Source organism: Diorhabda sublineata, chromosome 9 (assembly GCF_026230105.1).
Source record: "Diorhabda sublineata isolate icDioSubl1.1 chromosome 9, icDioSubl1.1, whole genome shotgun sequence".
In the NCBI taxonomy this organism is placed as follows: domain Eukaryota; kingdom Metazoa; phylum Arthropoda; class Insecta; order Coleoptera; family Chrysomelidae; genus Diorhabda; species Diorhabda sublineata.
Window position 1 is genome coordinate 4,023,605 of NC_079482.1, and position 14,594 is coordinate 4,038,198.

At 32.9% G+C, this 14,594-nt stretch overlaps 2 protein-coding genes across 4 annotated transcripts in view; one reads left to right on the plus strand and one right to left on the minus strand.

Annotated features, from left to right (window-relative positions):
* The window catches only part of LOC130449129 (1-phosphatidylinositol 4,5-bisphosphate phosphodiesterase epsilon-1-like), a 337,095-nt gene that overhangs the window by 151,911 nt on the left and 170,590 nt on the right, over positions 1–14,594 (plus strand). The gene's annotated exons all lie outside the window — the stretch shown is intronic.
* On the minus strand, positions 3,820–4,962 carry LOC130449131 (RIB43A-like with coiled-coils protein 2). The gene has a single exon (XM_056786822.1). The coding sequence runs from the start codon at positions 4,960–4,962 to the stop codon at positions 3,820–3,822; it is 1,143 nt and encodes a 380-aa protein (XP_056642800.1).

Genomic DNA, 14,594 nt, shown 5'->3' on the forward strand with positions numbered 1-14,594 from the left:
TCAAGTTCCACGTAAATGAAAATTCCGTTATCTATACTAGTATTATAAAGCTGAAGGGTTTATTTGTATAGTTCCCCAAATTTCAGGTACAACAATATGTGGTGTCCTCTTCTCGCTTTACACTTTTTCTTCTTGGTCGTGGTCAACTGGATATTGATCCAGATCCTAAGCTGGGGGATCGAATCTTCTCTATGATTTCTTATTTCTTTTATTCCAACTCTCGATAGATCTACACAGTCCTGATGTACCAATGAGGTTTTATTTCTTTCCACAACCTTCTGAGCTCCGATATGGAGCTATTAGCATTATAATTCTCACGTAAATCAGTATGACCCTGATCAAGTGTAGCCATTTTTCCTATCACTCTCTTACCTTTTTCATCTTATGACACCAAGATAATTGATTTTAGTCCAATTGATTTTTTCTCCCGATATGTCAACATCATATTCTGTCATATTCATGATATTTTCAACGAGCACTGTTTTGGTATTCACTAATACGAGGTTTGAGGTTGAGATATGGCAACACTGATATGAATATGTCAAATTTGACATTGCCTTAATGAAGTTTCACTTTTTTAATAGTGAAAGTACTCAGAACGTGTTGTCATACGAGTTGTTTTGTTTGGTTAAAAAATGGAATTAAATTTTCGGGTGATGATTTTCTATGACTTTCGTGTGCCCATGATCTCGCTTCGACTTTTGGGTGATGAAATACTAATTCGAACCAGCGGGTTTCGCTGTTTTTCTCAAATCAATCGTCGTCTCACTTCACTACAGGATGAATTTCGTGAAGCTCGTCCAAAATCGACTGTTGTGCCCGAATTGACATTGAACACGATCGTCATGTGATAAACCGTGAGATTTACTAATCTTTAAAAAAACTTATCACCAATCCACGATCTAGGAAACAGTTAGACTACAAACCTAATTTAACGAAAAAGTAGATGAAAAGAATTTTAGCAGACAAAGTATTATCTACAGCATTTGACAATGAATGAATTTTATATTACTTACACTGAATCTATTTCGTGTCTAGTACCACCATTTGGGTTTGTAATTCAGCAAAACATCGCAAATATTTTGTTGAAGTATCTATATAAGGCAAGTGCTTTAAAAACTGTTTATAAAATGTATCGTCGTCAGTTAAATACGAGGAATGGTTTGTGTCGAACATTAAGCCCCAAAACCCGATGAAAATTGAATACCATTCCGAAAAGGGCACAAAAAATCGTTTCCAGTCATACTTTCAATAAGTGGATTGCTAAATTTCATGTTGTTGTTTTACATTATTTAAAACAAAATAATTAATCGTATTTATTGATCACACCTCGTATATGTGATGTATATTTCATACATATTACAATCTTTGGTTGTTAAAAGCATAATTATAACCCATAATTAACTAAACTAACAGTGTATATGGTATTTTATAAGTTTAATGTAAAAAGTTTTTATAATATCAGTGACCCATTTAGGGCGAGCGCTGGTTGAGTGTCAAGGAAAAGAAAAAAAACGAAACCGGGGATGAAAATAAGGGTAATAAAAGGAACAAGCACACTTCTCTTTCTCTCTCATATATATTAGTTGTAATTTTGTTAGTTGAAGCAAGGTGTGCGTGTCCTGGTTACGAATTAGTTCCTATCAGGTCCGCATTCATTCTTGAGGGTTGTATTTGAAATTTTCATTCGTAAAGTTGAATATTAGTTTGAGAACTTTCAACAATTTAAAAAAAAAATGAAGCTTCGTCATGTCTGTCAGCATTTTTAACAGTCATTATATTTTCAATTACTTTTTCGTAGTCAGAAAAACATAAACTTAACAGCAACATAAAATTTTATCCACGATGTCTTCAGGTAAGTAATTGTGATTCAAGAAGAGAAGCTAAATCCTTTAGGCCCATTCAACTGCCGCCTGTGATGTCACAAATCTTTGGAAAACTATTTCTGAAGATACTAAAAATTATCATGGAACAAAAAATGGTCATCCATCAGAACATCCAACAATAGTACATAAGACCACAGATCTAACTGGATAAATATATGAAGGTAAATATCTATCTTGCGTTTGATAAGGTCTGGCGTGAAGAAGCTATTGAAAACTTAGATGACGATCTTTTAAATTGAAATAAGAGAATGGATTGACATATAAATCGCCGAATTTGCAAATCTTGTTTCCACCAAATGTGGAAGAGGCTAAAGAAAAGCTGCAAAGAAACACAAATTGATTCTACTAACGCACCAAGTAACCAAAAGATGAAGAATAAAACTCAATAAACCAAAATCGGTAAACATTTTGTTACAACAAACAAAGGAAACGTATCATTCACAATAAACTGAATTGAGATACCATATGGAAACACTAAATATTATCTAGGAATGATTCTAAATTCTAAGCTGAAAGAACACGTCTAAAAGGAAAGAAATGGATTGAGGAATATAGAAAAATGTATTAGATTATAGGCAGAAAATGACAACAAATAATAAATTTTTCATATAGAAGCAAATTTAAAAACCTATCTGGACATCTGAAGGTTTGGGACTATGAAATATCAAACAATACTTCACCCATCAAAATGCAAATCAGCATATGGCTCTAAACGTAGGAATTACTGAAGGAAAAAATGAAGACATATCTAAAAGCACAAAGACACGATACGGAATCATAATAACATCGGAAGGCTTCAGGTAATCGATAAACATGACAGAAACAGAAATACTAAAAAAGTAAAAAATCCTCAGACCTAGTGTAAATACTAAGTGAAACTGAGCTGGAATTCCTGGAACCGTTGGTCATATTCATACTGAACACACTGTTTACACCAGCACTACACCAACACCAACACAATAACATTGTATGACGCGCGTTTCGATAACCAAGTTATCGTCTTCAGAGACTGATGGTAAACTGGTTATCGAAACGCACATCAGACAGTGTAATTGTAAGCTCTGGTGTAGTGGTGATGAAAACAGTGTATTCTTCAAGTGAAAGTGGGAAAGCAGGAGCTTAGTGATGAAAGTTCAAAGATAGAAACATCAAAATTCCATATAAAATTGTATAACGAGATTACGGATTCAGTCACAAACAACAATGGTAAATGAAGAAAAGATTGTGAAAAAAAAAAACAATTTATGGTCCGGGGTGATTAGTAGAATACGAGGGGGAGCTTTAGTCGAAAACTTCTCACAAAAATGTGAAGGATAGTAATTAGTTGATCAAAGTAAACAGATGAACAAGATGGAAGCCAGTAGATGGTCTAGGCTGGTACGTTCTGCGTCGTACTATCCTTATCGTCACGTCTGACCGCAGCATCGAAGAATTGAAATACGGAGTATGTTAAAAAGAGGTAACGTTGACGTGACGAGGTAAATCGTAAACGTCACTTTCGTCCTCGTACCAGCCTAGAGTTAAAAATTTCAATAACAGATTTCTTTTTGGTCAGCTAATTACTAGAAGAAGTTTTATAACCTACAAAAACATTTTTTTATTCAATATTCAACGAACTTTCTCAATATTAGTTTCCAAATTCGATGCATTCCGATTCTGGAGAGTGGTAAAATGAACAAAGGTTTAGATGTTATGTTTAGCAAAGCTGATAACGATATATTTGTAAAAGGAAACATTTCCAGCGTTATCTACTTACCCTAAACACGTACAACTTTATAATATCAAATGAAGCGTAATATGTTGAATAAAAATTTCATTAGTTGTTTTTTTTTTAATAAGCACACTCACCAATACCCAATTTCGAAAAAAAAAAAAATGAAACAATATAGTTATAGAACCTTGTATAATATAAAATAATTCATATACATACATTTCATCGTACAGTCCTATTGAATTGGTCATAAAATTCATCGGAAGGGATATTGGAATAAACCACTTTATCTAAAAATCTCCTACGACTCTTCTGCTCTTCTGCTAATCTCAAATTTTCTTCAGCCAATTTTTTCTTCCTTTCTTTTTCTTTAAGTAGCATTTCTTGATCCAGCATATAAATAGTTTGTTGAGTACCATCAAAATAAGCGTCCATTTCTCTGCTTCTCCGCAACTCTAGCTCTTTTCTCTGTTTCATCTCTTCGATTTGCTGTAGCTGCTCTTTTCGGAACGCCATTTGTTCAGCGGCGGTCAAACCTTTATAAGCATTAGCGATTTTCTTTCCCGGAACATTACTCACGGCAACATCCGGATTTTCAGTCATTAAATCACTATTGAGGAAATTACAAATATCAGCCCAATTGTCTTCCGTATTTTCCTTTTCCGCTTTCTGTTTTTCGCATAGTTTTTCATCTGCTAGCGCTCTGTTGAACTTCATCGCAGATTCTAGAATTTTTTTCCTACATTCCTTCTCTAACATATCTAATTCTATCGCTCTTTGATCTCTTGCTATGACCGCTGCTTTATAAGCATCCTCAGCTACTCTTTGTTCTTTGTCGGCATTCGCTCTCTCTCTCATCTGTTGCTCTAACCAAGATTTCACTTCTTCATTCTGTAATTTCCTGCGTTGATCGGAAGCCAAATCTTCCCCTTCAAATTTTTGCGCTGCCGAAATTCCCAATCTAGGATCGTCATCGTGAGTTCTACAAGGAAGCTGCTTCTTTTTAAATTCCGGATCGTTTAAATCAAACTCTCTCCTATCCTCCGGTTTCTGATAATTTTTCCTGAAGTTATTTATCTCTTGTTGAATCTTCGCGCGTTCTTCTTTCTCTTTTCTTTCCAAAATAAGGGCTACCTCGTCGGCTTTTTTTAGTTGGTCCAGGAATATCTTATCGACATTTTTATTTTCTGCATCTCTTTGTCGTTTTTCTTCGACTTGTTGTTTAAGTGCCGCGGCATCTATACCGATTAGTCTAATGCGAGGATTGAACAGTCTCTTCTTCCTCTCTTCTTCTCTTGCTCTTCTTCTTTCTATTGAAGCTGCTTCCCGCCTATCTCTTTCTGTTGTTATAAAGAAATTCAGCATATTTATATGCGCGGTACGTTTTAAAAGAAATGTCACAATAAAAATGACAGATGACGTTGTATTAGTTTTATGTCAAAACTGGATTGTGCACTTAACTTTCCACGAATTTTTCGTACTACTTTGGAATTATATGCTACGTATTGGTAACTAGTACTTCGGAAAGATAAAGAGTATTGAACTGCTTAAAATTCGTTAGAGATAAAACTATTGACATTACCGGAAGCGTTCTATACAGTGCGCACCTTATTGTTTGATCGATCTGGTTTTATTTTACGTGATCTAGTAATGGGTGAGTTGTTGTATACATGGAATTTTAAAACTACTGGAAAGGAATTTTGTCTCAATATGAAATGAATGCTTTAGTATATAAAAAGAAGTACGGAATAGTTGATACAACAATATGTAGTTCGTTTTTAAAGCATAGACGTTTGGATATGGAGATATTTTTTTGAAATTTTATTTTTCTACAACTGCTATAAAAAACCACACATTGCTCACACTGAGAGAAATATTATTTCCCACGGCACTTTGTCCACACCATAAACATTTATGGAGAATCAACAAATATCGACGAAAACTTAGTTTTCATTCGTGGTTTGATAAAAATGACAATGAAAAGTATACTTTGAAGAGTTGTCGAAAGCTACACCGTTTACACTTTGGTCACAATATTCAATTTTGCGAAGTACTGTCAGAAATTACGTTCATTTTTGAAAAGAAAGTCCCTAAAAAATCAAACATATTGACAGCAGACCAATTGCAGAGATTTTTAAACGAAGCTCCAGACAAGGATTATCTACTAATAAAGGTAAATTTATTTAGAGGGATTAACATAGATTTTTCTAATTAGTGGGTTTTTCAGTAGATGAAAATAATTATATAATCATTAAATTCTATTTCAAATTATGGTAGATCGATATTTTTAGACATTTAAATCAATGGTCAATGGTGCAGTGGACGGTGTGACCGCCTCGAATTCAGTAGTCCCGAGGTCATTCTGTTTTTTTTTTATTTCCAGACAGCAGTAGCTATAAACGTAGCAGGGCATGTCGTAGAGAGGAATTGTGGAAATCAAGAATCGATAATTTAGAGGTTTAAATTCAGCTTTACTTTAAAAATATACTAAACATGTACTAAATGTACTAAACAGGTAGTTGGTATTTACAAATTCGGTAGTACGGCTAAGACAAATGCAATTTTTTTAAAATTAGAAAAATAAATCGGTTTTGAGTTTCTAATGATTAACCATGATAATTAGTGAATAAAAAAACAACTTTTCCTCAAAAATAACAGAAGATTAATAATATTTTTATAAAATAAAATCGACAAAATGAGGCGTTTAATCGCGTGACATTAAAAACCAATCAGATAAGCGTGACGTCACACCTCGCGAAACGCTATATTGTAACTGTCATTTTCGTATAAAGTGATCAGGTTATTTCGAGTTTTCAGCAATTATTGTTAAATTAATAAAGTTCGTTATTAGTTTAATCTTAAAAGACAGGTATAATTTGCCATGGAATCCGGATTGAACAGAGCAAACTGCAGTAATTTGCCCAAAATTGACGCCGTTATGCTTGACAAATTTTTTGCAATGAACACCTACTTTTGTTCATCGGAAATCTGGAGTGTTAAAAGTGAAGAACAAACAAAGTTTTATTTAATTAGCAGTTACCAATCAGAGAATCGCATTTACCCACCGTGGAATGAAAATACTTAACTGATTTTAAGGTTAGCGAATACAAAATTCCAATAACTTTAACTTAAGTCACGTTTTATATGTTATGTGTGGTATTTTATGGTAGATTTTGTACATTTATAAATAGATACATCAAGGTTTGTTTGATATTTACATCAAAATGATCTTCACAGAAATTATTTGTGGAATTAGTTGATAAAGTAAGAGCATCTTGTCTCCTTGCCATTTTTAACCACTTTCTTTCACATTGGGGCATTATACAGTATTTATAATACGAGGAATTCATTATTTATTGAAAAACACACGCGAGGTGTGACATCATTCAAGACGCCATGACAGTCTTGGCCTTTTTCGCGGTCAATTTGAAATTCATTTCTAAAAACTCAAAATACTAACGTAAAAAACCCATTTTTGTTAAAATAATATATTTTTCGGGTGAAATACATGCTAAGCTATAGTTTTAAACTAATAACCAAATTTTATCAACTAGTCTATTATGGTAAATGCAGGAGGGGACATATTAACGTTAAAACGCCATGGAGGATGGCAATTCTGTACCGTGACAGGAGGATACATCGAAGAGTCTATTAAAATGAAATTAACGTTGCTAATAAAACCGACAACTCCATTGAAAAACCACTCGGTCCACAATCAACTACATTATCAAATAATATTATTCAACAGTTAAGAAGATACTTGAGTATTATTTTGTTTTTACTAATCATAAAAATAAACATCAAGTTCTATTACTTTTATTCTTTCAATTTATGCAGTTGTAGAAAAAGTATAGTGTGCAGCATGTGGGAAAAGTACTTTTCTCCCTCGTGTGTTATCACAAACTTCCACACTCGTATTGCACAATATACTATCACATGAAAGACTATACTTTAATGTAATATTGCGGAAAAAAACAGGGTCTATTGTGAATGATCTAAGAAAGCTTCTTCGTAAAGCACAATCTCTACCTCACCTGATAACCTTAATAATAATCCTCATCTGGAACTGATGGACATTAAAAATGGTTTCGAGTCTGCCAGATTGCCTTAAGACGGCAATAATTATACCTTTGCATAGAGGAGGAGATTGCCCGATTTCAATCCTTCACATGTTATCTAAGATCACAGAAAGATTGGTAAAAAAATGTTGCAGTACTAAGATTTCAGGTACTAACACCTCTCGCATGGTTTAAGTCAGATGTAAGCTTGTAAAAGTTGATATAAAGGTGTCTTCTTGCAAGCCAATAGAAGGTTCAATACAAGGCTCCATTTTGTTACTTCTGTTTATCCACGTCTATCATAACTCTTGTTAGAACCATATCTAGTGACCTATTCACCCTTAAATCATGGTGCAGTTATAATCTTCTGTGTCTCAACGTTTCTAAACCATTAGGTTTGTCACATAGAAATTCGTTTCAGACTTTTGCACCAAATTTCAGAAATGCTTTATAACCGGACAGGTTCGGCTTCACAACTTATGTTATGGACGAGTTCGTATAAAAATTTTGGCATTGAACATTTTATTAGGTTATATTGTAATTTATTGTATTTTTTGTGTGTAATATTATTATAGAAGACTAAAATTGATCGGAAAATTCACGATAAAATTAACAAATCAATAAAGTATACTAGCAACGAAGCTACATCATACCCCAGATCACCGTAGTCCAAATAAATAAACTTATAAAGAATCTCATTCGATTACCTTTGAAAAAATTTCATTTCAAACATAATCACCCTTAGATAATGGTGCAGTTATAATCTTCTGTGTCTCAACGTTTCTAAACCTTTAGTTTTGTCACATAAATATACGTTGCAGCCCTTTGTACTAAACAATACGACCATTGACGTGGTTGAATCTGTGAAATTCCTGTCATCCCTTTCAGGGGTATGTATGGTACGACACAGTACACAGAGAGCTATTAGATATTCACTTAGTCCAAACAGTAGGACGTCCTCAAAAGGTCCAAAATATTGACTCTTCCTTCCTTATTTATATTTAAATTCATTTGTCTAATCCGTAAGCAAGTTTCTTTTATTTTAGAAAGGACATTGCACAACTACCCATTTAGCACGATAATTATCTATCTACTCCACGTTCAGAATTAGTTAACGGCTCAATACTGTACTATGCGAAAAAAATGAACAATCATTTGCCAATTGAAATCTATCAAATCTTTCCAAGAGCTTTCTACGCTTTAAAAGACTTGTATTGTGATACTAATATTTGATTGTGAATAATTTACTCACTGATATTGATTTTTTATACAAATTTTTACAGATTCAAGGTTAATTGAATTTGTTTTGTTTTGACGATGTATATATGTACTGTTTTTCTTATTTTTTAAACCATTTCTATCAGTGAAGTGAATTTATTAATACTCCCACTTATCTAATTTATTTAAATATCTACACTAGACTTAACTACCTTATATAATTTATGAAAATTCAACGGTTGATTTCTTTTTCGTTCCGTTCACAAAATAAACAAACAAATAAATAAAAAGACTCTTAGAAATTAGTTCTGAAAAAACATATACACAAATCGCCGCTGTGATAAAAACAAAAATCAAAGGAACCGCGTCTGCCAAATTCTAGAATTGCAGAACAGGTTCTGCTTCACAGTCTAATGTTATGGACGAGTTCGTATAAAAAATTTGGCATTGTACATTCCATAAGGTAATGGTAATATTGTAATTTATGGTATTTTTTGTATGTAATGAAAATTTACGAGAAAATTTCAATTTAAACATATCTACACCATATTTTACTTTATCAGAGTTTCCAAAAAAATACTAATGTAGAAACAGTTGGTGGGTCATTAAAAATGACTTTTCCAATCTTGAAAACCTCCGAAATTCATTTGAATAATGTTCCTTTCGAGGTAAGGGGCTCAAATTTCGGTAAAAATACTTTAAAAAATAGATACCGTTGGAATAATGATGAGCTGTTCTCAACCGGATCAATAACGGCAAATTTCTTGAGTTAAATTCCATTGGCAGATAATCAACATCGATACAAATGATTATAGAGGTATTATCAGTGGTGAGGAAAGGATTTATTAATATAACAGATAAAATTATTTAAAAAATCAGATAGGATTAAAAGCAGAACGAAAAAACAACACATTTCTCAGTTTCTGAATAATAACTGGTAGACGAAATAATTTGTCTTTGTCAATATTTCTGTCAACATCACTAACATGATGTTAACATTGAATACGTTCAACAAAAGAAGATGAATTAATCGGTCGATAAAATGTTTCGAAGCCAGAAACATCGAGCTGTTGGTTTTTGCAAAATATCTGAGCCGATTTGTTGATTAATTTGATTGACAGCTTTTGGAAATCTGTTGAAGAAGGTTGTCCGGTAATTTTCCCACCTAACAAAGAAACAAGGCTAAATGTATGTCTTCGAAAACAAGAGGCAATTCGTTTATTGAAAAGTTTAAATTCTTTTACACATTTCTTAAGATATCTCGGGACAGAATTAAACTCTTGATATTACGACATTTACTTCCGGAGATACCGGAAGTGGCCATTATCTCAGGAAAGTTAACATATATCGAACCAAGGATTATTGGGTTCGATAGATCTCATCAAGATCTATCTGTATGTGAAAAGTCATTATGATTAATGCATGCGCAGAATAGTTTCTGTGGAAAAAGTATGCAAATGCATTATTTAATAATTTTTGGTTAGGTTAGGATAGGTTATGTTAGGTTAGATTAAGTTAGGTTACGTTAAAGACTGGAATAAAGGTAAAAAAAAATAATTTTCTTCAATCAAACATTTTAATTGTACTCAAATCTATAACTTTCACATCCGAAAATTTCTCCTATTAATGAAATAAATGGGTCTATTTTTGGTTTGGATTCACGACATTCTCGTCACCATATTTTATGATTCTGCCCTTCCAATCTTCTGAAGGTAGGCGCGGAAGAATGCTCTCAGAGGTCTACAATTAGCCTCAATTCTCTGAGTATGAACCACGCTATCAGAAACAAATTTTTGTTTGTGATTGACCCACCCATGAGTGCAGCTTTCATTGCTGAGGCATCCATCTGTACGAATTATGCTTCCTGGAGCGACGTTCTTTTCGATTAGAGGAATCAAGACCTCAGAAGTTCTTTCTAGATAAAGTGTAGCAGTGCACTACTGATTGAATTTAATTGATTTTTAATAAATATGATGCATTTGCATAATGACTTTTCACACACAGGTAAATCTTGATGAGATCTATCGAATAAAGTTATGGTTCGACATCTGTTGGCCTTCCTGAGACAATGATCCCTAGATATGATAAATCGATTTCTCGTATCATTAATAGTCTTTGTATAGATTTTCATGATAAAAAAGATTTGAATTTTTTGAGTTGTGGCTCTTCTTTAGCGGGAATGCTTTTTTAAAAATATATTTTCCAACGTTAATGTGAATTACCCTCTAATTTTTCAAATAAAAAGAGCTTGTAACCGCTTCCAAAACACATTTCGAGTGAAATTTAAAATTTTAGTAGGTGCGCCAATTGAATAGGGGCTCGTATTATATTCAGTTTGAAATGAAATGCGTGATATTATCTTAGCTTCTGGCAGTTTATAGAATATTTACGACCAACTTATCGATCTACCAAAATGATAAGCTTTCATAATGTTGTGCTCAATGTTTGTTAGATAAACATAAAAAAAATATTCACGAATGTGTATGGGGCTGCTACGTCGAACAATCCACATCCAATTCTAATCCAAATTCGTTTGCCTTGTACATGTTATGAACAGAATATTACAAGGGTGAGTCCGAAAATAAAGAGCCTACACAAATTTCATATTTTCAAATATTGCTTGGAAAGACAATAAAGTTGTCTTCGCAGGTGAAATGCCCAAGGACCAGATTCGACGTTATGTAAAAAAAATAAGAAATACTTCAATGTAGTTAGTGAATAACTAGTGAATGGTGTTGGTTTAGTTAACAGTATGGGATACTATAAAATCTTAGATATTATTAGATGACACAAAAGCGAAAGCGTTGCTTTTATACCGGACAGTGGAAAGTTCACCACGAAACCATGAAAAAGACATGTCTTCGACAGTTTCAGACTTGATGTAGCTGAAACTTTGTGGAAACGTGGACAAAGAGCAGTAATTCGAATGAAAGTGACAATCAGACTAAAAAGCACAGAGGTCCAGCGCAATATGTTCCTCCTACTGTGTTACGTGAAGATCGAGAAGGACGCTGGCCAGTTTAGTCATAAAAAAGGATTAAATGCAAATTATTTCAGTGTACAGGAAGCTCCCAACTATTGATAGGAAAAGGACAATTTCTAAATCGAAGTATTATGTCCTTTATCTGGAATATATCGGCCCCAATAATTTTTATGGATTATCTAATACGACGCAGCTTGCAAGCGTAAGTTAGTACTTTTAAAATTTGAGTTTTCTCTATAGTTGCTGGACAGAACCATTTTCCGAACTTATCTTAAAATTATCTTTGACAACATCCCATTTCTTAATAGGTATGCCACAAGAAAATTGCCTTTGCAGCAGTTCTGGATTACCTAACGTAGCTATAATCTCGAAATAAATGGGAAAATGATATTACCAACAAGGTAGATTCGTTGGAATATTGGAGGCAGATAATACAGCATCCATGTCTCGTGAATCAGAGCTTCCAGGACTGGACGATGTCGTTAGAGTTGTATCAGGAAGGATACTCAAGAATATGTGGGTCCACTATAGACTGAATCTTCTTATTTATTGTGTTACTTGAAAATTTTATTTGTTATCTTGATTTAATGATTGTAAAATCATTTTGAAAAGACTTATTATGTATTGGCGCTGCCACTATTTCATGTGCAAGCGTCCAATTGAGTACAATAGAGGAAGATTCCTGTGATTTTAATGAAGAGATCAATAGCAACGGAGAGGAAGAAGAAGAAATCCAAGAAGACATGACTGGAAAGAAATAAAAAGAATAGTTAACCAAATAATCAATAATAAGGTAATATCTGGAACTTGACGGGTATTGTTCCTTTAAATTATACTAAAATTGTCTTGACAGTTAGTGGAGTAGGCCTACAGGGGATACCAAGTAGACTACCTCTCAGGTGGTGTGAAATGTGTGCATATCATGTAAATTGTGACTTTTGAATCGCGATATCTCAGGAACGGTAACTATTAAAAAAATATATGACAATAAGTTTTGTAGAGTATTTTAAGATCTACAACTTTGGTTTGAGAATTTTTTTGATACAACTCACCGTTTTTGAGAAAAGTACAAGAAACCTCAAATTTTGACCTTTGACCCCGAATAACACATAGGGGGATTTTTAAAACTTTATTTGTAATGGTAAACCCCAGCTCCCCCCCCCAATATTTAGCTTTCCGGGAATTTTTGTTATTTTAAATGTCTATATTGACCGAACTATAATATTAAAACGAGAGATATACTCAGAAAATTACGACTAGCCGAAGATCACGAGCCCCGCCATTTATTTTAAGTTATTAACTTAAGTTATTACTAATCTGTTAATTATGACAAACAAGAAAAGTTTCTTGTTATAAAAATAAATGGTTGAATATTTTGTGCCGAAACTATTGGCATTTACATTATTTTTTGAATATTGATATCATAAAATCTGATCTTAAGATTTAAGAAACATTTTAATAGAAATAATATCAATACGGTATTTTTTTAATTTTCCATTCACTCATTAGATAGCTATAACTCAATAGAAGAATAAATATTCTGTTGTTAAAGTAAAAATAATCTTAAATGTTTAAAGTATCTCTCAAATTTGGCTAATTTTGAACGCTTCTATTTTTCGCGGGCTTCGCATGATGTCAATTGTTACGACCAGTATTTGTTTACTTCAAATGTGACAGTTACTTTATAGGTTATAATATCGATATTATAACCTATCAATTAACTGTCACACTTGAAGTAAACAAATACTAGACGTGACAATTGACATCATGCGGTGGAAAAAGTTTAAAAAATTCGTTCTATAGGTATTGTATTGGAGCTGAGCGTGAAAACTTTTTTAGAAAGAAAACAAGAATGAATTATTTGTATTGTTGCAAAGATAATTTCAATGCTTTTATTCCTTTAACCTCATCCGATGTAAAATCTTGATTAGATACAAAATGTACAGTCATCGTGTATGCCAGAATGCCTGAATGTTAGTGTTGAATATCTCGAACGCAGCATATTTGACAGCTCGAACGCAAGTACGAGGTTGCCGCGAAAAAAGGAAAAAGAAGAAGAACATTGACATCAATAAAAAACTGTAATTGCTAATAGTTCTGTTCATGATTTTTTAAAAAATTATCGTAAAAAATCTGTGCTATCAAATATATTAAATTTGTTACTTTTGAATACGTGAAATTCTCAAAATCTGCACGATCCCACATCACTGAAGAATAATCAGAATGTAAAGAAGCTTCAGGAAGACAAACATAAACAGGATTTTTGTTCCAAATACAATCAACACATCACATTTGACGTCACAAGCAACGATGAGGCGTTTATTAGCTTATTTTGCACTCTTTAATAATCGTTTTATACAATCGAGAACAAATTAAATGGGAAAATAATGAATTTATTATATTATAATTTAGAAACTTTCTCAAGTTGATTTTTGTCTAATACTAAAGTTTTCTTTCTTCGAAGTCTGATTTGTATATTAATGAATCTTTCGAATGTTCGCTCGCTTTTGAAAAATCAGATCGAATATATATTTAAAAAAAGGAAAGTTACAAATTTCTTTTTTATGACAAGATTTAGTATACCCATGATTTTTTTTTCTATGATCTATTGGAATGTAGAAAACTTCCAGCAACGAAGGGTCGAAAAAACTTTTTCATCAAACTTAGGAAACGCCCTCGACAATATGTGAATAATTCAAATGTGAAAATCATGTTCTTGCAAATCGAACTTGTATGCA